A 24,471-nucleotide genomic window follows, 5' to 3' on the forward strand; every position below is an offset into this window, starting at 1 on the left:
GATGATTGTAATAGCCCCCCAGCCCCACCACCTTAAAATATATGAATTTTCTGAACATTTCCTTTGTTGTTGTTTTTTTAAGTGATTCCTACCTGAATTAGCAACATTTGATACCTCATGCTTAAATGGCAACTCTTTAATATGCACCTCAAGCTTCAGAAAGAAACACATTTTGTAATTTCAGACTGCAAGAGCCATTGTCTGTTACTTCCTCCATATCAAAGACAGCAATCTTCCAGATGTATGTTTGAAGAGCACATATGGTAGATCAGGATGTGTATTACAGCGCTATGCCACAAGTAATGATCATTCAAAACTAAAACCACAGAGGGATAAGCAGTGACCAATTTTCTAAGTATTATCTACCTTTTTATAGAAAAACTGAGGAACAGCGAGGCAAAGGACTAAACTCCTTAAAATAGCTGTTGATTTTTGGATGGCCAGTTTGAGACAAATTAGGATCAGATTTTCAGAGCCAAGGAGCAACTGCAGCTCGTTTGTACTTCAACTGCAGATGAGTATGCTGTGCTCTCCTGAAAATAAGGCCCCACCTATCAAGCTGGATACCCAAAAATGGAGTTACCCAAATTATTTGACACTTTTCCTAGGTTTGTTACCAACTTGCCAGAGAACCCAGGTTTCCCAGCTCTGTAGTCACTGCATTAAGCTGTCTCCTATCACTAGAGGGGGCTGAAGCACCAAATGAATCCAAAATCCATCATAAATTACAGGGCCAATCCTTTTCCCATCAAAGCCAGAGATTTTGGCCACTGGATGCAATAAGAGCAGAACTGAGTTTAAACACAGGCTTACTTCACTGTATGAAGCTACAGCTGATTGCTTGAAACTTATACTAAATGAATAAAACACAGCTTCAAATATTAAATTGGTTTCTGAAGTGCCCCATTTCTGCAAATTTCCCAACTACATCTGCACTCTGAAAAACACTACTTCATTTCACAGTGCTTTCAGGATTTAGAAAAAAATCAATGACATCCACATTTGTTGGTAAATTGTTTAGCAAATATTAATGAATTAAATCTATTTTTTCTTTAACGTGAAATACACTATTGGTGGTCTTTACTGAGAAAAAATTATTTTTTTTCAACCTTCTCGTCTATAAAAACAACAAAAAAGTGTTCTCAAAACTTAAATTAAATTTACAAAGTTAAAGGAATTTTTTTTTGTTTCCCTACAACCAGACTGCTTTAAAATAGTCTGTGTCTAAGCATTGACATTTTGACTGCACAAGAGTTAAATTTGTAGGATGTACTGACACATGAGTGAAAGTCTTACAATTTCAGTAAAGCTCAATGACTTGGGTGCGCACAATCTTCAAGACTGGGGATTTGATTACTTAGATGCACGCAGAGCTTGACTTGTTTGCATTGTGGCATTTGTACAAGCGTCTAACTTGGAATCTAAGGATGTTGTATCATACAACACAGGCCGATGCACCATGTCACCAAACCAAAATGGTTTCCTAAAATTTGTATTTATTAAACCGATACACACATTAGATTAGTATCTCTTCAGTTGTTTCAGATGAATATAAAAAACAAGTAATTCTTTAAATTGATGGCTTTGAATAGCTACTCTATTATGTGGCCTTAATTAGCCAAATTCCTTGTTTTAAATTTCATCTTACACTTCGTGGTTCCTCAGTCATCATCTTGCTGATTTCTTTTCTGTCAAGGAAACAGGAAAATTAATATCAGTGTTAGATAAACTTATCTTAAATAAGGCACCAATCTAACATTATATATATTTTCCAGAGATTGACACTGGGATGCAGCAAATTCTGTTCCCTACTGGAAACCAACACAGGTTTTTATTTACAATAGGGAACAGAATCTGTCACATCCCAATGTCAACCAATAAAAATGCTCCCCAAAACAAGAACTCTGGAAATCCAAGAATTACAGCCAGGGTAATACCAACATTCACCATCAAAAAAAAATCTGATCACACAGGTGCCTCTTGCATTGCATCCTGAAACTGGAAAGTCTCTAGGTGTGACAAGCTGCTGGTTGTACCACACTGCAAAGCAGATGACCTACCACTAAGAGTCTAGATCTTCAAAAGGCTCATCACTATGGTATCTAGGCACTTCAATGCAAAACTCCCCTATGCGACTTTCATATGAGGAATACACAGATCTCAGCAATAGGTGCACCACGAAAACTATACGGATTAGATAGTGTTCCCATCAGCCACTGCCTGAACGAGAGATACTGAATGTTAGCTTGCTGAAGATAGTACATTAATCGGATTAATGGGCTTGGCTTGTTGCTTAGGCTTTGGGGAAGGCTGCACTTGCAAATTTTTCATAATGCAACCCCTCCCCATTCAGTAATACATATACTAAAAGTTTTCTTCTGGCCCTGGGACAACACAATTTATTTTCCTCTTAACTCTTTTTAGGGCACCTAGAGATGTGACTGCAGTGGGTTCTGCAGTCCCTCCATCAAGCTTCTCAGCTAGCAGCTGAAAATGCCTGCATCATAGGCTAGGGCAGCAAGCTTCAGATAAGCCTCAATATCACGAATTCTAAATGCAAATTCTGATCCTTCCAGCTCAGTGGTTCCCAAACTTTAACAAGCTGTGAACCCCTTTCACTAAAATGTCAAGTCTCGCAAAACCCCTCCTAAAAATGAATATCTCCAGAGATTTTCTCCTTTACCTGAGTATAAATTATAAAAGCAGTGATCTTGGAAATATAAAATTTGTTTTATGACATGCTTATTACACACTATTTATTATTAATTATTTATCATTACAATATTTTTATTACATTATGAAAATGGCCACACTCTTCCAAGATCTCACTTTCGTAGCTCGTATCACTTTGAATAAGTCTGTTATAAGACAAGGCTCCTATATTTCATCAAGGAGTATCAGATGTGAAACAGCAGGAAGGGATTTAAGAAGCCAGCTCAAAGAGTTCCTCCTACACAAGCATTCAGGTCTTGAGCACTCCAGGCAAACAATGTACATTACAACAAAGCTTAAACTTGTTCTTCATAATAATTTTAAAAACAACACTAGCTGCCTACTTGATTTTAAAAACAGCAAAAAATATCCACCTCCCTTTCCATTTCTTATAAGGAGTCTTGAAGTTTAAATCTCCTCAGTGTGATAGATATGCTTGCTTTGATCTGTTTAGTTCTTGGAAGTCAAGTGCTGCCCGGGGTCCCGAGGGACAGTTTTGTCCGCCATTAGGGAATTTTTTCCTCAGAATCCCTGTAACATTTTGCGAACCCCTATTTGGGAACCACTGTTCTAGCTCATAGCTGATCTTCACAATACATATTACTAGCAGACTTTATAAGGCAAAAGAGTCATTGTTAGGTCATTACCACAGCACCTAACACTGCCACCCTCCTTTGAATGTTTCTGAGAACTGAATTTATTCCATTTTACACTCCTATACAATCAGGACCTGCAAAGATGCATAGCTGGAGAGGTGACTTGAAGTACTAATAAATTAGTTTTGGCTTGAGCATAAGATCGTGCTCTTCAAAACCCCACTATAAAGTACCATTCAACTCATGGCTCCTTGAGTATATTTCTCTATAGAGAGGATTCACCAAAACAGCTAAATTTTTAGCGAAGTTTTTGTTAATGAGACTTCAGTCTACACCATCCTGAGGGCCTATTTAGCCCTAACACTGTGCCTGAGGGCCAATGAGTAATTAATCTTCATTAGAAGGTCAGACCAGAGATTCATTCAATCCCTGATATTTTGGGCTGCCTACCTGAGGACCAGAGTACAATTTGACCACTGAGCAGAGCTAGTCAGGAATTTTCCATCAAAAACATATTTTAAGGATAATTGTTGACGGCTAATATTGAGGATACTTGGAGTCTTATAGTTGGCTGATGCCAAACAAATCCTTGGGCTTTGCCTGCCCTCAAAATGTCGAAGATAGAGAGTTAGATCCTTCACTATTGGTAAGGAAGAGATTTGTGCTGGTACAAAAGGAGAGTAATTAGAAGTAATGGGATTAAATTGAAAAGGGGGAAGTTACAACAGATGTAAAAAGATTTCTGATAGCAAGTACTATTAGACCAGGGGTCTCAAACACGTGGCCCACATGCGGCCCATGGGGTTCTTCCCTGCAGCCCGCCAAGCTCCCCGCAGCCCCGCCCTCCATCCCCTCCCCAGCATGCCACGTTCCCAGCCTACCTCCAGGCCAGGGGTGGGCAAACAACGGCCCCGTCCCCTCAGGGCTTTGGATCTGGCCTGCAGATTTGCCAACCCCGTGATGCTGAGGGCCCCGCGCTGCTCCGGGAAGCGGCAGACACCGCTTCCCTGCGGCCCTGGGGGGAGGGGGAGCAGAGAACTCCGTGAGCTGTTCTTGCCTGTGGTTACTTCCCCTGAAGCTCCCATTGGCCAGAAACAGGGAAGCACTCCCTCCTGCACCCCCAACTCCCTGCCCTGAGCTCCCTGTTGCACTCGCACTCCCTCCTGCACCCCAACCACCTGCCCTGAGCCCCCTGCTGCACCCTGTGGTCAGCGGCGGGGGTGGGAGTGATGCGGCCCTCAGTCCAACGTATGAGTTCTCATGTGGCCCTCCTGGTGATTCAAGTTTGAGACCCCTGTATTAGACTGAGAAGTAGTCTTCCAATGGAAGTGGGGAACATTGCAATCTAGATTGGAAAAAGCACCAATTTGTTTTTATTATATATAATCGTCCAGAGAATAGAGACAATCTTTGCCCTGAAGAAGGACTTACAATCTAAGACAAGTAACATGTAAAAAGTGCATCTCTTACAGCTCATTACACTGTTCTGTAGCTTGCAGCTTTTGAGTGGAATTTGATTTATTTGTGTTGCCCTACAAAGTTGTGAGTGGTTGGGGGCTTGAGAGACCGCTGTTATACAGAATACTACTCTTGGTTAAAATCTTTCAAACTGTCTAAAGAGGTTGAAAGGAGGCAAAAAGATCATTTCAGCCTATGAACAAGTCATGTATATTTGTTGAAAAAAGAACTGAGAAATTAAGTTTGTTTGAAGAAAAAACTGCTTAAAGTGTTTAAAACTTCTTGTGACATTACAAAATTATTTTGGTATTAAAAAACTAATTTTTTTTTTTTAACTTTCAGCCATTCAAACAGCACATTCCCACTTAGCCTATATTTATCTTTGTCATAAATATAAAGGGAAGGGTAAACCCCTTTGAAATCCCTCCTGGCCAGAGGAAAATTCCTCTCACCTGTAAAGGGTTAAGAAGCTAAAGGTAACCTCGCTGGCACCTGACCAAAATGACCAATGAGGAGACAAGATACTTTCAAAAGCTGGGAGGAGGGAGAGAAACAAAGGGTCTGTGTGTCTGTCTATATGCTGTTTCTGCCGGGGATAGACCAGGAATGGAGTCTTAGAACTTTTAGTAAATGATCTAGCTAGGTACGTGTTAGATTATGATTTCTTTAAATGGCTGAGAAAAGAATTGTGCTGAATAGAATAACTATTTCTGTCTGTGTATCTTTTTTGTAACTTAAGGTTTTGCCTAGAGGGGTTCTCTATGTTTTGAATCTAATTACCCTGTAAGGTATCTACCATCCTGATTTTACAGAGGTGATTTCTTTACTTCTATTTACTTCTATTTCTATTAAAAGTCTTCTTGTAAGAAAACCGAATGCTTTTTCATTGTTCTCAGATCCAAGGGTTTGGGTCTGTAGTCACCTAGGCAAATTGGTGAGGCTTTTTACCAAACCTTGTCCAGGAAGTGGGGTGCAAGGTTTTGGGAAGTATTTTGGGGGGGAAAGACGCGTCCAAACAGCTCTTCCCCAGTAACCAGAATTTGTTTGGTGGTGGTAGTGGCCAATCCAAGGACAAAGGGTGGAATATTTTGTACCTTGGGGAAGTTTTGACCTAAGCTGGTAAAGATAAGCTTAGGAGGTTTTTCATGCAGGTCCCCACATCTGTACTCTAGAGTTCAGAGTGGGGGAGGAACCTTGACAATCTTAAACAAAAAAGGGAGCGTGTCTTCCAGTCACATTTTCATAGTCTATATTATGCAGTAGCTTTGCCTAAGATAAGGTAATAATAAAGTACAGTTTGTTCTTGGTTATTACAAGTAAAAACAATAAATCAGTCCAACAATACACACACACACCCCGCGCTCTCTCTCTCTCTCTCTCTCTCTCTCAAAAAAAAAATCTTTATTTTACAAGTCGAATATTGTAATCCTTTTATATCAGAATACCATAATTCCATGCGCTTTAGTGCTCCTGGTTTACAGACTCTGTAGTCAGAAATCCCTCCATTGTGGTTTGCTTACCAGTTTGAGAAAATCAACTAGTTTGTGAACATCTTCTCCAGTAGAAAGGTCTACAAAGTCCTTGGGCAGTCGGTAGCTCAGGTAAGGGCTAGGCTGGACGGTCACTTTGCTGTTTGTACAGCGGAATGCTGGATAGTCCTTCGAGAAAGACAGGTTAAAAAAACCCTTCAAGTGTCTAAATGCAATTAAACACATTAAATTTTTTCAACTCCTGATAACACAGTTTCAATTGCTCTGGTATTGAGTTTATTCAGTATACTAAAAATGGACTTATCACACAGTGACACTGGCCCTTTAAAATGAAGCTGCCTCCTGATTCATCTTAAAAGAGGGTCACCTGAGCCCTAGAGGTGAGAGAGACCTCGTGAGTCAGAGCCACCTGAGAGCCTGAGAACAGCGTGAGTCAGTCAGCGAAATGGGAGGATGAGAACTGCCTGGGCCAGTGGTAGAAAAGGGCAGGTGAGAGCTGCCTGGGAGCTGGTGACTGGAAGAGGTCACTGGGGAAAAGCCCAGAGAGCAGAAAGCTCTCTGCAGGTCCTCCATGAAAAGAGGGAAGAATTATCACAGAAGCCAGCGGAAGGCTAGCCTGCTGACATTCCTGAGCCTGAGAATGCTGGAGAGGGTAGAACACAGAGCAGTAGAGGGAGATACCTGCTGGCTCTCTGAGCCAGAGAGCTGAAGCCAGAGGACCAGGGAGGGCTAAAGTCGGAGTGAGAAACACTGAGGCTAGACTTGGTATGTTGTCTCTACTGTTTGGACTATGCTAGAGAAATGGACTATGTTTAGGGACTTTTGTAAAGGACTATTTTGCACTATGTTTTTATAATAAACGGGCCCCCTGGAGGGCTACACTGGGGCAAGAAAGCTTCCAGTGGAGCTATTGGGGACTCTGATAGGGAAACTGAGGCAGGTGCAACTACTGTGTCATGGCCTGCTACAGGAGGGCATTCCAGGTGGGGATCACCCCATGACAGGAGCATTCACAGATACTAGGTTCCTTCCCCCTCCCCCTATATATATTATATAAAATAAATAAATAAAATCTTCTGACCACTTATGGGCAGAAATTAAAATGCTATTAAATATTCAGATCTCCCCACACCTCAAACCTCCAGTAGGACACTCACTACATGAATACTATTGATACAGTAGTGTTTAAGTAAATAAGAAGTAATAGTGCCATAATAATTGGACTCCCCCTCTGATAGTGAACTTTAGATAAGGCTGTTGAGCCCTCAGCTAAAAAGCCTGTCTGAACACAAGTATATAATTTCTAGCATCAAGAGCATTAAATTCCCCTTTAGTAAGGGCTTCTGATTTAAATCCATATTTACAAGTAAAATCCTGCCAATGTTAAGGTCAAGACTTATGCAGCAAATATTTGTTGAAACCCAAAGATTTTTTTAAAGCTTCCATTGCTAGCCATAAGTTCTGGGTAGCCCCATCTCCCTTTTAGTTTAACAGTGATAGCAATGGTTCTCAACCATGCGTTCAGGGCCTCCTGGGGGGCCACAAGCAGGTTTCAGGGGGTCTGCCAAGCAGGGCTGGCATTAGACTTGTTGGGGCCCAGCGCAAAAAGCTGACACCCTACTGCATGGGGTTGAAGCCCAGAAGCCCGAGCCCCTCCACTGGGGCTGAAGCTGAAGCCTGAGCAACTTAGCTTCGTGGGGCTCCCAGTGGCGTGGGGCTCTGGGCAGTTGCCCTCCTTGCTACCCCCTAATGCTGGTCCTTGCTTTTATATGCAGAGAAACAGTTGCTGGGGCACAAGGAGGCCATGGAGTTTTTAATAGGACGTTGGGGGGGCCTCAGAAAGGAAAAGGTTGAGAACCCCTGCTTTATAACATGGTCAATCTTCAAAGTGCTCTATGAGCGGCATGAGAGGTAGGTAAGTTTCCTCATTTTACACATGGAGGCAGAGAGATCTAGCAATTTACCCAGAATCAGTAGACCTAGTTGTTGAGCTAGAATTTTAACAAGATAAGCCATTCTACTTCTCATTTCAGTTTACACTAGGAAGCTGCACAAAGCACACATGCAAGATAAGTGAAACCCTTCAAAATAGACTAATAGTCAAACCACATCTCCTTGGACAAAATGCACTCTGAATTATTTAGATAATAAACAAAGAAGTCCTATCCTTTAACAAAACCGCTCTCAAATCTTTTCATATCACGCAGGCCACATCTTAACGTCTTGTGGAGCACCTTCCACCACATTAACCATCACACAGTCCATCTATCCCCACTTCATTTGCAGTTTCATAACATCTTGGTAGCAACTTGGGAGCAATTGCTTCCATGTAAGAGTAAGCTAAGGAAAGCATAATATGTTTTGACGTTTTCTAATGTTTAGCAGCTAGAAAGAGGAGTTTACTTATCTGTAACTGAAGGTTCTTCAAGATGCGTGGTCCCTATCTGTATTTCACTGAAGATTACGCATGCACACCATGCACCCGGAGGTGGTGATTTTGAAAGTAGTGTCCGTTTGTCCACGCATGCGCCCTGGCTCACCTGGTGCTTCCATCCAAGGCGATAATGGGCGTGGCGCACCAACCGCATCTCCAGTTCCTTCTCTACTGTGAATCTGGCAGATCTGTAACAGAGGGGAAGGAGGGTGGGAAGCAGAATACAGATAGAGACTACTTATCTCGAAAAATTTCCAGTTACAGGTACGTAACCTCATCTTCGAGTGATGGTCCCTATTGTATTCCACTGAGGGTGATTAACAAGCAATACATAGTTTGGAGGAGGGTGAGAGGATGAGGATGGAATAGTAGTGCAGTACTGCTGCCAAGTCCTGCCTAACGTAGAGTGAAGGCGTGTATGGAAATCCAGGTGGCTGCTTTACATATGTCAATGAGTGGCATGAGGGGGAGGTAGACTTTATAGTTGGTAGTAGAATTTAATACACCCTGAAATCCACTTGGAGATTTAACGGGTGGAGATGTCCTGCCCCTTGAGTGTCTTTGCTATCACAACAAACAGTCTAGGGGACTTCCTGAATGGTTTTGTTCTCTGAGGTAGAACACCAAAGCTCAGCAAACCTTGAGGGAGTGGAGTCAACACTTCTCTGCAGATGCATATGGTTTGGGGAAGAAAACAGATTGATGAATGGCTTGATTGATGTGAAACTGAGAAACCTCTTTTGGCAAGAGCTCAGGGTGTAGTCATAGGAAGACCTTATCTCTGTGGAAAACTGAAAGGTGGGTCTACCATCATGGCTCCAGTTCACCAACTCTTCTCGCCGAGGTGATAGTAACAAGGAAGGCGACTTTCATGGAAAGGAGGGCCAGAGCACGATGCTAAGAGTTCAAAGGGGGGCTTCGTTAGCACAGAGAGAACAAGATTCAGGTTCCATTGAGGTGCTATATGTTGGACAGGTGGGAAGGTTCTGATGACCCCTTTCCAGAACCTGGTGGTTAGTGGGTGTGTGAAGATAGAGGAACCCTCCATTGGAGGGTGGAATGCACTAACTGCTGCCAGGTATACTTTCAGAGACTTGACGGTGAGACCTGATGACTTCAATGACAGAACGTAGTCCAGTATGAGGGGGATCCCCGCTGATTCTGAGGAAACCCTTTTTCATTGAGCCCATGATGAAAAATGTGCCCACTTGGCCTGGTAACGTCGTCTGGTGGAGCCTTTCCTGATGCTAGAAAGGATTTTCTGCACCACCAAAGAGCATGTTTGCTTTAAGGCAGATGACCATCCAAATAACATGGTCAGAGGTGTAACGCATGTGGACTGGGATGTCTGATCTCGCCTTTGCATTGGGACAACAGAGCTGGATGGCTGGGGATGGGAGCGGATGAAAGCACGTTCTTCTGATAGCTCGGTGCTCCGGGATGTTTAAGTGCATCGTGGATTCTCTGGGAGTCCCCTCAACCCACCCAGGATGCATCAGTGATAATCTTCTTGTCGGGGGAAGAGGGAAGAAAGGGAACTCCCATGCACATATGATGTGCATCCAACTGCCATTGAAGGGATGACAGTACCATGGTGGGGACTGGAGCCATGACTGAAGGCATTGACGGTGGAGTTGTGCAAAGGGGGACACATATGTACATGAAGCCATGTGACTGAGGAGGGACAGACAAATCCTGGCAGACATATGTGGGTAGCTCATGATGTGAGCTAGGTCATCTCTTAACACCTGGAGCCTGTCTGCAAGTAAATAGGCTCATGCCACGACCGAACTGATGGTAGCCACTATGAAGTCCAAAGACTATGTTGGGTCTCAGATCAATTTCTTGATGCTGACTCTGAGTGACAAGAGAAAGTTGAGCAACATGGAGGTTGATGCCTTGACTGCGCAGCTAGAAGCCAGTTGCCAAGACATGGAAACACCAGGACACCATGTTACGACGTAAAAGACCTTGGTGAAGACCCTGAAAGCAGTGGCTATCCCAAAAGGGAACACCCTGTACTAGAAATGATGGGTGTCCACTGTGAATCGCAACAAACATCTGTGGACTGGATGGATATTGATGTGAAATAAGTGTCCTTCATATTGAGAAGCTGCAAACCATATGCTTTTCTCTAAGGACAGAATAACTGCTGCCAGTGTGACCATACGGAACTTGAGTCTGTGGATGAAGCGATTGAGATTATGAAGATCAAGGATCAGTCTCCATCTGCTTTTCCTCTTGGGTATCAGGGAAGAAAGTGGAGTAGAACCCTATTCCCTGATATTCCATGGGAACATATTGTATTGCTCCCCACTGTAATAAGGAGTTCATCTCTTGGGCGAGAATGCTGTTGTGAGAGTGGTCCCTGAAGGGGGACAGGGAGGGTGTCTTGGAAGAGGTAGTGATAAACTTGATCATAGATACGGTGGATGATGTTCAATACCCATTTGTCCATTGTTATCACACTCCAAGCATGGGAAAAGAGTGCTAAACCACCCCCAAAGGGGGTCGGAGGGTCATGAAGTGGTAGGCATAGTGGTTGGTGGCTTTCAGGGTTGCATCAGAAATACTCTTGGCTGGAGATTGAAGCCATGACATTAAAGCTTGTGAAGGGGGCCTTGGGAAGTGAGGTCTCTGTCTCTTTTGGCTTTTTCTTTAGAGGCTCATGAGGTCTCAGAGTAGAATTGAAGAGACCTATAATGTTGGGTGGATGATTGGTGGTGGAATTTGCACTTTGGGGCAGGAGCGTAAATGCCTAGTGAGCGAAGGGTGACCCTGGAGTCCTTGAGGGTATGCAGCCATTCATCTGTCTTTTGGTAAAAAAGATGGGATTCATCGAAAGGGAGGTCTTCAGTAGTGTTCTGTACCTCCATGGGAATACCAGAAGAAAGGAGCCAGGACTCTATGCATAACTATGGCCATTTCCATAACCCGGGAAGAGGTATCTGCTTCATCCACCGCTGATTGGAGGGCTGTTCTGGATACCAGCTTTCCCTCCTCAACAAATACCTGAAAACAGGCTTGATTGTGTTGTGGTAGGCTATCAGTAAATTCCTTGAATTTACTGTAATTCAGGGAGCCATACTTGGCTAGTAATACCTGATAGTTCATGATCCTGGATTGTAGGCTACATAAGGAAAATACTTTGTGTCCCAAAAGGTCCAAACACTTGCCCTCCTTATCAGCTGGTGTAGATTGAGTGTGCTGTTTGGCTCACTCAGTTGCAGCCTGGACAACTAGTAAGTTTGGTGGAGGGTGAGAAAAAAGGAACTCAGGTCCCTCCTCGCCAGTAACATAGTAACACTAACATTTTTTGGCCCCTTTGGGGGTAGCTGTGCATGTCGCAGGGATGTGCCACACCGTCCTAGCAAGCTCCAGAACAATGTTCCCTCTAATTTTTGACAGGCCGTGTGCACAAAAAATTTCTTCTGTGCAAATTTTTGACAGGCCGTGTGCACAAAAAATTTCTTCTGTGCATATTGTTGTGCATGTGACGTTTTGCCGTGTGCGTGGGGTTTAGGATCTGTGTGCGCACGCACACACACACACAGCTTAGAGGGAACAGTGTTCCAGAATAGCATCATTAATTGGTAGTGCAATCCTGACCGGCCCTGAGGTGGGGAGGATATCCAGAAACTTATGCTGAGGGTTTTGGATTTCTTCCAGGGGAATCTGGAATTCCCCCATGACTCTAGGCAATTTCAGGAACTGTTGCAGAAAGTCATTCAGAGGGGATGGGGATGCTACAGTCACCACTTCCGTCTGGAGATAATGAGGGAAATCTTGCTGGTTCCGGTGGCACTGCTGGGACTGGACTAAGAGGTTCTTCCTGTACCACAGATCCAAGCATCTGCTGGAAGGACCCTTAAGGGGGAGGAAAGCCAAAAGAAAATTTCCTTGCAGACCAGGCTGATTGAGAAGGGGGGCAATAGGACCAGGATCCTCACTATGGCCAAAAGGCCAGATCTAAAGGGGGTTGTGGTGGTCCCCATGGCATGGGGTGCCCACGGCTCTGAGGTGGTTGAGATGGTAGATGTTGCCAGGGACATAGCTGTCTCCATAAAGGTGTGCAGGGGCTGATAAGACATAGTCGGCTCTTCTCCCAGTTCTGATTTGTTAGAGGAGGAGAAGGTGGATTCAGGTTCCAATGGTGGTACCAGTGAAAGGGTGTAGATTATTGGAGAGGATGGTGAGGGCTCCCATATCTGCGGTATATCCGGTGATGGAGAAATGATCTCTCTGGAGGTGGAGGGGACTGATGGACAAGATGACTCCACATCTGGTAAGGCAAATGCATCCTGGAGCGCAGCTATGGCTCCAGATCTCCCAAGTGTAAGAGGCATACTCCCCTCCATGGGTATCTGCGTCGGCACCGTGGACTTTCCCAGAATGGGGGGATCCCATGTCTTGTGGGGTGCCGGTGATGATGGTACTGATGGTCTGGTGCTCGGAACCGCCGGATCCCATTGTTTGTGGGATTCTTGTGCCTATGGGACTTAGTGCATGTTCCGTCACCAAGGCTCAAACTCATGGAAGGAGAATCCACTTTCTTCAATTTTGAGAAAGACAGTCCTAGGCTTATGGGTATGTTTCCTTGCCTCCTGACTAGGCCCCACCACGGAGACCATGGGGGTGGTTCCACCAGCACCGGATTTGGGCATGGCAGTGGAAGCTGTGTTCCTTGGTGATTTAGGCCGATGTATGGGAGGGTTCCCCAGCGTGCATGAGCAGCGGGTCACATAGGCTGAGGAAGGCTGTGCCTACCCAAAGAACCCAACATGGCCCTGCCCACGCTCCTCTCTGAAGCCCTGCTTGCTGCCTTTCCCCCTTGGCTCCAGCTCAGGCAGGCTGCTCCTCTTCAGGGAAGCAGTGTGCTGGGTCTAAGGAGGCTGGGACTTGGGGGTGGCTGGGGCCATCCAGCGCTGGGAGGGAGGGGGAAGGGCTGGGACCGCGCGCCGCCCGCTTACCCTGTGCTCGGGGAGGGGCCATGCGCCACCCCCCCACCCTGTGCTCGAGGGCTGGGGAGGAGTTGCACGCCAGCCGCCCTGCACTCTGGGGCAGGAGGGCCAGGACTGGCGGCTGCAGGGCCGGGGGACGCTCTGGTAGGGGAAAGGCTGGGTCCTTGGGCAGGGAGGTGGGTCTGGCCGGGGGGCTAGCTTCCTCCAGCCGGCAGTTCACCCACTGCCCATGCCAGCCTGGGTCTGAGTGAGGTCTCATGGCGAGCTCCATGGGGGTGTTTCTGGAGGTGGAGAGCCTAGCTTTCTCGGCTGTGGCTGGAGAAAGAGAGGCAAATTATGTACCTGGATGCCGTCAGCTTCCCCCAAGCAGTACAGGCGCATTGGTGTTAGTCATTGACCAAGAAGAAGCGTGGGCGGGAGGTCAGCCGGAAGCCGGAAGTCCTGGGCAAAGTTCGGTACCCGCATGCGGGTACAAGGGTAGGGGGGGGCATTGTCAAAGAAAACAAAAACCCCCAACTCTATCTAAACTAAGCACTAAAATTATGATAAAACTACAATAAACTGGCAAAACTAGTCTAAAAACTGGCAAACTATGTAAACTATCTTATTTAAAAGTGCATCAGAGATGAGGACACTTAAAAGTTCTGACCCAGACCATGTGGTGATGAGAAGGAACTGGAGAGGCGGGTTGGTTCGCCTTGCTCTTTATCGCCTCGGACAGAAGCACAAGGTCAGCCAAGGCGCATGGACGGACCAACAGACACTACTTGCAAAATCTCCCACTCTGGGCGCATGGAGCGCATGCGTAGCCCTTGGAATACAATCCAATAAGGATCATCACTTGAAAAAAGACAAAAGGCCAGCACCATGTGACAACCCACTTCTCCACAGATCACCAGCCAAATGCTTCACAAAGCACCAGTAATCTATGGTTTCAGAACAGCCATTTTAAATGCTCCCCCCAAGAGTTGCACTGGTGTTGGATGAACTGAGTCTTAAGTTTTAGTCACACGGGAAGAACGCCAAAGGACCAATAAATGAAGTGTTTTCTTCCTACAAACAGAATTTTGGTTTTACAGAGGAATTGCAACATGGAGCAGGGAGGTGAGAGCCTCTCTGTACAGTTCCAGTGAGACTGCACTTAGAATATTAGGCTTAGGGGTCAGCTCCTGCATACAAGAAAGACCAAGAAGTTGGTGGGAGGCTTAGAGAAAAAACAAACATGATTATGGAGCTGGGGTGATTAAATTAAACACACTGGGAAAGAAGCAGAGGTTGGTTAAGTGATGAAGAAAAAGGACAAATATTTGAAGGGTAAATACCAAGGAGTAAAAAGAAATTGTTTAAGGTGCCATATGTGCAAATAACAAGGGGTAATGGGGAAAAGGGAACAAAGGTAAATATTAGGACAATTTCTTATAAATCTGGTCAAGGCTGCAGAACAGAAGCCCCATTTTTGCATTTAAAACTGGACAAAAAAAGCATTTGTTGAGCTTGAACACTGTCCAGAAAAGAGGAGACGTAGTAAACTCCTTGAGAGTAGGATCTATGTATGGGCCGGATATAAAGCCCACGGAAGTCAATGGAAGTGCGCCCACTGACTTTAATAGGCTTTGGATCACATCCTAAATACACTGAAGAAAAAAAAATCAGAGGCTAGACCACCTTTTGAGTTAACTAAATCCATCTCTCCGACACTGCAGTCTTATTCTTTACCATATTTCCTTACCTGTTCCATAGCCTCCCCTTCACTATGGTCACCTTTCAAGTTCTTCCCAGATGTCAGTTCTTCCCACGTAAACAGCAGAGAGTCTGTTACTTCACCAAAGGGGTTAAAATCGATTAACCATACCTTACTCTGCAGTACAACAAGAAGAAAATAAAATATCAACAAACAAAAGTGTATGTGAAATAAGAGGAAAAATTATCGTCTACTTAAGTGTGGAAACAAAAACATACTGCATGGGCTGTTACAAGACAGTTTTCATAAGAGGTCAAACAGGTCATGTAAATTGATGCAAGTTCTATGCAGTTTCCTATGGAAGGATCTTTCAGATTAGGCTTTATAGGGATTTCTCTCTGCTCTGTGTAGACCTTAGAGATCCCCTGACACTTTGGATGACAACAGGCATTTGCCCTAAATGTCTTTTAGTAAAAGTTCCATTCCTCACACCAATCTTGTGACAGTGCTATATACAGTGGCAGTCTGCAGGATGGCTGCTTTCCACCCCAGAGATGGCTACATTTCAGGAATACTGTATAGTTTTTAAAATGCTTTGGGATCCTTCATGTTGAAAGGCATTTAGAGTCATAGATTCTAAGGCCAGGAGGGACCACTGTGGCCATCTAGTCTGACCTCCTGCATAACACAGGCCATACAACTTCCATAAAATAATTCCTGTTTGAACTAGAGCAGATCTTCTGGAAAAGCATCCGATCTGGATTTAAAAATTGCCACTGATGGAGAATCCACCACAACCTTGGTAAATTGTCCCAATGATTAATTACCCTCACTTATTTCCAAAATTTGGTGCTGCATTGGGTGTGAATCAAACCCTGGTCAAGCACTTGGAAGGCATCTTTGATACCACTATCCCACTGGGTAGATAATTTAACTAAAGACTAATTTGCATTTATCGAAGCTATGTATATGTAGCCATTTGCATAGTATTTGAGTGTTTCAGTCTTAGTGTATTCAACCTCACAGCGCCTCTCTGATGTAGAGACATACTATTATCCCCATTGTATAGATAAGGAGTGAAAGAAAGCACAAAAAACTAAGATGACTTGCCCAAGATCACACAAAGTCTCTGGAGGGAACTGAACCTGGATCGCTCAGGTCTCAAGCTAGCACCATAAGCATTGGACCATCCTTCCTTTTCAGTAAAATCTTACCTATTCTGATATTTAAGACAAATTAGATTGTAACGAAGCATTACTCCTTACCAGTTGGTAGCAAGAATTCTCTCAATTTAGGCATCATATACAAGCCTAGACTTACCAAATAGAAGAAATGCTATTTGTACCATATTTGAGTGGCCGAGGAGTTTTCGTGGTTATTCATCAGAGCCATAATTCAGTGCAATTTGATAACAAAAGACTAGATAGCTACTTAGGTCATGGTATATTTAATTTTCTATTCCTTCCCTCCACTCCATCAGGGTCCTCTTTCTCTAGGACTATCAGAAAGGAGATCCTTTCTGACTCCGTCTACTCTACGGGTGCTAGAGCAACATAGGTATGGTGCTGTAGATATGCTGCTGTGATCCTACAGTGTAGGCACAGACTACCGCAATGGAAGGGGTTTCCATCGTCACTATAGCAACTCCACCTCCCTGACCGACAGTAGCTAGGTTGACAGAAACATTCTTCTATTCACCTAGCTGCTGGGGGGGAGGGAGGAGGGGAGGGAAGAGAACTAAATTGAGAGCCAGATCAGCATAGCTATGGCACTCAGAAGTGTGGATTTTTCACTCCCCTGAGCGCAGTAGCTATGTTGACCTAAGTATAGGCCAGGCCTCAATCTCCTTGATACACTTGACAACTTCCATCCATTTCCTCTAAAATCCCTTTGAAGCTGTGAACACCAGCCTGGTTGCTGAGCAACATGAAATCTCCTCCTCTCCCATTCCCTCCCAACTACAAGTTTAACATGCCCCCTATAGAGCCCTCGTGGGCCCTGATGGCTTGGAAAATGGAAGACATATGGAACCCAGTTTCACACGGCTTTTCACGAGTCTCCTTTGTTGTAATATCATGACACTGATTATCATACTGCAAGTAACTGAAGCTTCAATAAGCTAGTGCACAAGCTCACTATAGCAAATGATAGTACTGAAACCATAACACATTCAGAGAACTAGAGTTTGTTAATATGGAAAATACAAGCTGTAGAGAGAGTGACACACTCTGTACCTTGGGGGAACATCCTGCACCCCAATGTTCATCCTTATAATATGATTGTGTGGTATCCAATGCAAAGTTTGTCATGTTGGGTGTCTTTGGAAGGCTCATGATGCAAGACGGAGGTTCCTAGGGTTGTGTCTGGGACCAGAGATATTGGCTAATGTCATTCGGTTGCACAATCCAAGCAGCGGCTGGCCAAAAGTGCTCACTCACGTAGAGGCTGTGTGTGAACAGCCCGGGAGTGGGGGTTCTCACAATAGAGTAGGGTAAGGCTGGCTCCCAGAGTCGAGGACTGGAGTGCAGATCACCGGTCCAGATAACACCAGGGGAACCACAGTGAGATACTTCAGCTGTTATTTATTGCAGAAGGGTAAAGAAACAGAGGTGGCTTTGCACTGTTGAGCTGCAACCATGGTGTAGCAGCATTACCACCACCAGAGCAGCACTCCAGGAAGCAGACTATTTGCATCAGCCTGGCTTATCATTTTCAATCCCTCTGCTTCTCTTTGCAAATAGTCAGATATTCTAATTACAATGATGCTTTGCTTGTGCTATCATCAGGGCATCTTGTCAACCCAATGACATCAGGAAAAGGAATTTATCATTTGGATTCCTACCACATCGGAAAACAAGCTAATGAACCAATTTGTGTGTCAGAGACAGGCAATGGCTGGCAAAGTTCGCTCTGCAGTTCAGAGAATCTTTCCTCCATCTCTGAAATTTTTCAGCTTGTTAAAAAAAGAGTGGGGATTTTTTTTTGTTAAATGTATTCAACTTAACTGTTCATAGGGATTTTACATTCAGTTCATTAGGGAGTTTTACATTGCAGAGGCTTTAATATCAAAAGATAAATTATGGGATCGGTGAAAAGCAAGAACTGGAGTCTGTGGGCACCACAGCAGCACTTTCCTCTTCCTGCAGAGACAGGAAAGAGCCAATGTGCCTTCCACAACCTCTAATTGTTCCCAAAGCTTCTCCTCTAGTTGCTCTTATATCCCCACTGAATTTTGGTAATTACAAATTGGTAGGAGGAGGCATAAAAAATGAACAGATCTAAAACACTCCCCTTCAGCCCCTCTGAAGATTTATTAAAAGTAAAGCATCTATCCTCTGGATCAGCCACTGAACAGTCTTCAGACTAAGTGGAAAAACAAGACTGAAGCATATCTAGGAAACCCAGAGTAAAAGCCAAAGGCCCTAAAACACAATCCAAGACCACTTTCATGTCGCAGCTATAGAGCAAGAATAAAGCTATTTAATTGCAGGCTTCCAGTATTAGCAATCTCTTTTCACTTAACAAGGCAGATTAACATCTGCTTATATGTCTGAGTTGTATGCAATTGTTTTTGATAAAACCATTTACAGGGATCTGCATACATACTAGGTGTGTCCCTCTGCCTCTTGGTAAATTGCTAATGCAGCCTTTGTTGTCCCAAAGTTTGGGTGCCTCAATACCGAGTGTTTACTAGGCAAGCATACATACATTTTCCTTCAAAGATAGTCTCTCCTTTTCTATGTTCTCAAATTATGTAGCCTCAAGACTATGCATGATGTTTTCTGAAGATCCATTTGTGTAGCAAAAACACCACCATCACAATAGTGAAATTAACATAGGCTATATTTTGTATATGATGAGGGGAAACAAGAAACAACAGATGGTATGTATTTAGCACCCTAAAAATATACACCGGTAGGTCTATTATAACATGGTAACATTCATTTTATTTTCATAAAAAGATAAAAAGCATACTGCTTTAAGGCAGTAACTATAATATAAGAACATTTAAAGGAAGTTACTAGATAGATAAGAAATGCGATGTTAGTAAGGATAACCAGCAAAGTGAATTGCCACATTTCCCTAATTTCAGCCGTGTGCGTTTGTGCCCACAATGACAGTACACATGGGGCAATGAAGCCTGAGTATTAGTTTAAAATTTAGAAAAAAGAGTTGTGAACTAACAGTGGTCTGAAATATCTTCTTTATAATACTTTATGATCTTTAGATAAAAGTTACTGTAGAACTGCAAAGTGTTTTTACAAACAATTAAGATTTGGGAGTATGCAACACGAAGTACAGCTACTTCCAGGCAGTCCATCACTAGACAATAGCTGAGAGCAGAAGTAAAGAAAGGTATCCAAAATGGGCCAACCAACCCTGGAGGGTAGCCTCTCCAGTGCTAGCTGCCTGGCTTTGGAGAGCACCCGGCTTTAAAGATTGTGGTAGAATGTTTAAAGAACCCTTCACGCTGGCTGTTCTGCAAAGCCAGTCAAGAACCGACAAGACTGAGTTCAAGGAAGCCAGAGCACAGCAGAGAGAATATTAGTAATATCAGCTCAGAGTAGAAGCAGAAGGACTGAACTGAGTTTACATGAGCCGTATTAGAAGGCATATGAAAAGTTGCATAGAACAGATACATTCAAGTTGCTTATGTCGTACTCCAATCTACTGATGTGCAAATTCCAGCCTCCTGGAACGACAGGGACTTGCGGCAGCCTCCCCAGTGTTCTTTCAGTCACTCTACAGGGTTCTTGATCTTCCAAATGTTGCAGCCCTTGCAACAGAACAAACACGCACCCAAGAGACATTTTGCTGGCGAAAGAGCTGTAAATAGGCAGAAGCTGGGCACTTCTCTCGTTCTCCAGGTGAGGTTGCCATGCAACCACATTGATCTGGAGCACAAACTCTGGAAAGTGATTGAGCTACACAACACTCAACACCATTTCAGCGCCTATAATTCACACACTAAAGACACTGAATAATACATTGGCAAGTCATGAAAGTGTGTGTACAGGCAGGGGTGAAGGAGGTGGGTCTGACACACCAAGGGACTAACTGGCAGTTTTCCAGGAGCCTGAGGGCTGCATGGAATTTGCACAAATAATTCAGAGATACACAGATAGACACAGCTATATTAACTGGATAGATGAAGAAAACATGCTTTTTGTCCAAGATCACCAAGATTAAAATCTTTCACTTAAATAATCTTTGTCTTCACCCTTCAAATTACAAGACAAGACAGCTACAGGCTGAATTTGGCCAGACTTGAAAAATTCTGCTCATTAACTTGGCTGTGGTAAGTAAAATTTTCCCTCTTTCTCTATCCTCCCTGCCTTCCTTCCCCCGCATCATAGGCACAGAATATCAGGGTGGGAAGGGACCTCAGGAGATCATCTAGTCCAACCCCCTGCTCAAAGTAGGACCAATCGCCAACTAAGTCATCCCAGCCAGGGCTTTGTCAAGCCTGACCTTAAAAACATCTAAGGAAGGAGATTCCACCACCTCCCTAGGTAACGCATTCCAGTGCTTCACCACCCTCCCAGTGAAAAAGTTTTTCCTAATATCCAACCTAGACCTCTCACACTGCAACTTGAAGTCCTTGTTCTGTCATCTGTTACCACTGAGAACAGTCTAGATCCATTCTCTTTGGAACCCCCTTTCAGGTAGTTGAAGTCTGCTATCAAATACCCCCTCACTCTTCTTTTCTGCATGCTAAATAATCCCAGTTCTCTCAGCCTCTCCTCCTAAGTCATGTGCTCCAGCCCACTAATAATTTTTGTTGCCCTCCACTGGACGTTTTCCAATTTTTCCACATCCTTCTTGTAGTGTGGGGCCCAAAATTGGACAGTACTCCAGATGATGCCTCAGCAATGCCGAATAGAGGTGAATTATCACGTCCCTTGATCTGCTGGCAATGCTCCTACTTATACAGCCCAAAATCCATTAGCCTTCTTGGCAACAAGGGCACATTGTTGACTCATATACAGCTTCTCGTCCACTGTAACCCCTACGTCCTTTTCTGCAGAACTGCTGCCTAGTCACTCAGTCCCTAGTTTGTAGCAGTGCATGGGATTCTTCCGTCTTAAGTGCAGGACTCTGCACTTGTCCTTGTTGAACCTCATCAAATTTCTTTCAGAAGTCAGGTTGGGTCAGCGGTTCTCAAACTGTGGGTCAGGACCCCAAATATTAGTGGGATCACCAGGATTGGCTCAGACTTGCTGGGGCCCAGGGCCAAAGCCAAAGCTCAAGGACTTCAGCCCTGAGCAGCGGAGCTCAAGTTACAGGCCCCTTGCTTAGGGCTGAAGCCCTTGGCTTCTGCTTTGGTCCCCCTGCCTGGGGTGGTGGGGCTTGGGGTTTGGCCCACTACCCAGGGTGGCAGAACTCGGACAGGCTCAGGCTTCGGTCCCCCGTCCTGGAGACGTGTAGTAATTTTTCTTGTCAAAAGGGAGTCGCGGTGCAATGAAATTTGAGAACCCCTGGGTTGGGTGAATAGATTTTGTACCTGTGCTGTGTTTAGCTTTTAGCCTGACTTGAAACCAATGTCATAAAATTACCTGGTGTTGACTGGATGCATTGGTACAAGAAGTACTTCCAATCCAGACACACATCTGTTTATACAATGACAGTGCCAAAAATAGTACCTAACTACAAAACCCAGAAACTTTCTCTACATATCAGCCACCGAGAGACCTGAGAGTCAGAATCAGTACTTAAAATCATCAGTATTGCCAACTCCATCTGCTGGAGCATTGTGAGTCAGGCCCCTCCCCACAAATCACAACTGGTTCAAATAATGAGTAGGACTGTCAAGCGATTAAAAAAATGAATCTCGATTAATTGCACTGTTAAACAATAATAAAATAATTTAAATATTTTTGGATATTTTCTACATTTTCAAATATATTGATTTCAATTACAATACAGAATACAACATGTACTTTGCTCACTTTATATTATTATTTTTGACTATAAATATTTGCATTGTAAAAAACAAAAGAAATAGCATTTTTCAATTCACCTAATACGAGTACTGTAGTGCAATATACTTACCATGAAAGTTGAACTTACAAATGTAGAATTATGTACAAAAAAATAACTACACTCAAAAATAAAACAATTATTTGTTTTAAAAATTTTAGAGCCTACAAATCCAATCAGTCCTACTTCTTGTTCAGCCAATCGCTCAAACAAGTTTGTTTACATTTGTAGGAGATAATGCTGCTCACTTCTTGTTACAATGTCACCTGAAAGTAAGAACAGGCGTTCTCATGGCATTGTTGTAGCCAGCCTCGCAAGATATTTACGAGCCAGATGCACATGTCCCTTCATTCTATAACCACCATTCCAGAGGACATGCGTCCATGCCATTGACGGGTTCTGCTTGATAATGATCCAAAGCAGTGCTGACCAACGTAGGTTCACTTTCATTATCTGAGTCAGATGCCACCAGCAGAAGGTTATTTTTCTTTTTTGGTGGTTTGGGTTCTGAAGTTTCCGTATTGGAGTGTTGCTCTTTGAACTATTCTGAAAGCATGTTCCACACCTCGTCCTTCTCAGATTTTGGAAGGCACCTTCAGATTCTTAAAGCTTGGGTCGAGTGCTGTAGCTAACTTTAGAAATCTCACATTGGTACCTTCTTTGTGTTTTGTCAAATCTGCAGTGAAAGTGTTCATAAAATAAACGCGTGCTGGGTCACATTATTTCTAGAATACAGCAAAAGGCAGAGTCCTTCAAATAACATCGATCTCAAGAAGAGAGAAGATCTGTTCGGTAGTTAAGTCTACCCAATTCCCTTTTCTTTATTAGGAACTTGTCATCACCAGTAGTTTCTATCACACAGTCAAACACAATTACGCCTGCAAAGTTAAGCACTAAAAATTAGAAAATGCCAGATTAAGGTTGCCTATGCAACCGGATCTCGGCCTCCTTGTTTGCAAGCAACATGATACAGTCTTTGGGCTTGTCCACAAAACGGGATAATGTACTCTATGGGGATGTGATTTTTAAGGTGCACTAATGTGCTGTGCATTAACTGTTCGGTGTAGATCCTGCTGGTGCACACTAAAGGCTCCCTAGTGCACTTAGAGTGAGTTTGTGTGTGTATGGGGGTGGGGGGATGTGAGAAAACCTGGATTTGTGCAGGAAATAGCCCAACTTGATTATCATGCACATTGTGTAAAGAGTTGTCACTTTGGATGGGCTATCACCAGCAGGAGAGTGAATTTGTGTGGGGGGGTGGAGGGTGAGAAAACCTGGATTTGTGCTGGAAATGGCCCACCTGATGATCACTTTAGATAAGCTATTACCAGCAGGACAGTGGGGTGGGAGGAGGTATTGTTTCATATTCTCTGTGTATATATAAAGTCTGCTGCAGTTTCCACGGTATGCATCCGATGAAGTGAGCTGTAGCTCACGAAAGCTCATGCTCAAATAAATTGGTTAGTCTCTAAGGTGCCACAAGTACTCCTTTTCTTTTTGCGAATACAGACTAACACGGCTGTTACTCTGATACATGTTGTGCTGTTTCATTGAAACATTATGTAGACAAGCCCGTTAATTACATGACCACACATTTTTCCACAGGACCACAACTTCATTCAGTGCACAGGATGGATGGCCCTCACTTAGTGAGCAGCTATTCAATATTTTGTTTTATCCTTATTCCATGTGTGGCCCAATGCCTTATTTACTGCATTCTACTCAAACCCTGTTATGAAAACAGAATTATTAATTTCTCCCTGATTCATCCCCAGATAGTGCTATTCACTAGTATCTGAGTGCTTCACAAATATTAATTTGTCTTCACTATGCCCCTGTGAGCTGAAGGGTAGTATTATCTCCATTTTACAGATTGGGAGCTAAGGAACAGAAAGACTAATGTCAAAAGCATTCACTGATTTTGGGTGCCCAAATCTAAGATGCCTAAGACCTGATTGGTTTCAGAGTAGCAGCTATGTTAGTCTGTATCCACAAAAAGAACAGGAGTATTTGTGGCACCTTAGAGACTAACAAATTTATTAGAGCATAAGCTTTCGTGGGTGACAGCCCACTTCATCAGATGCGTAGAATGGAACATATAGTAAGTATATATATATATATATACACACACACACACACAGAAGGTGGAATTTGCCAT

General features: G+C 43.8%; 1 protein-coding gene across 2 annotated transcripts in view; it reads right to left on the reverse strand.

Annotated features, from left to right (window-relative positions):
- Nucleotides 1–1,230: 1,230 nt before the first annotated feature.
- CDC123 (cell division cycle 123) overlaps nt 1,231–24,471 on the reverse strand; it is a 74,511-nt gene continuing 51,270 nt past the window's right edge. The window contains exons 10-12 of one of the 2 annotated variants that reach the window (XM_084623504.1): nt 15,381–15,509; nt 6,287–6,424; nt 1,231–1,688 (exon numbers count right to left, since the gene is read on the reverse strand). In XM_084623504.1, coding sequence (XP_084479630.1) covers nt 1,662–1,688; nt 6,287–6,424; nt 15,381–15,509 — 294 coding nt within the window. In that variant the 3' untranslated portion in view covers nt 1,231–1,661. The remainder of the gene's footprint in view (nt 1,689–6,286; nt 6,425–15,380; nt 15,510–24,471) is intronic. The other variant, XM_084623503.1, reaches the window with a different exon arrangement.

Source organism: Lepidochelys olivacea (assembly GCF_965140295.1).
Source record: "Lepidochelys olivacea isolate rLepOli2 genome assembly, chromosome: 1".
Classification (NCBI taxonomy): domain Eukaryota; kingdom Metazoa; phylum Chordata; order Testudines; family Cheloniidae; genus Lepidochelys; species Lepidochelys olivacea.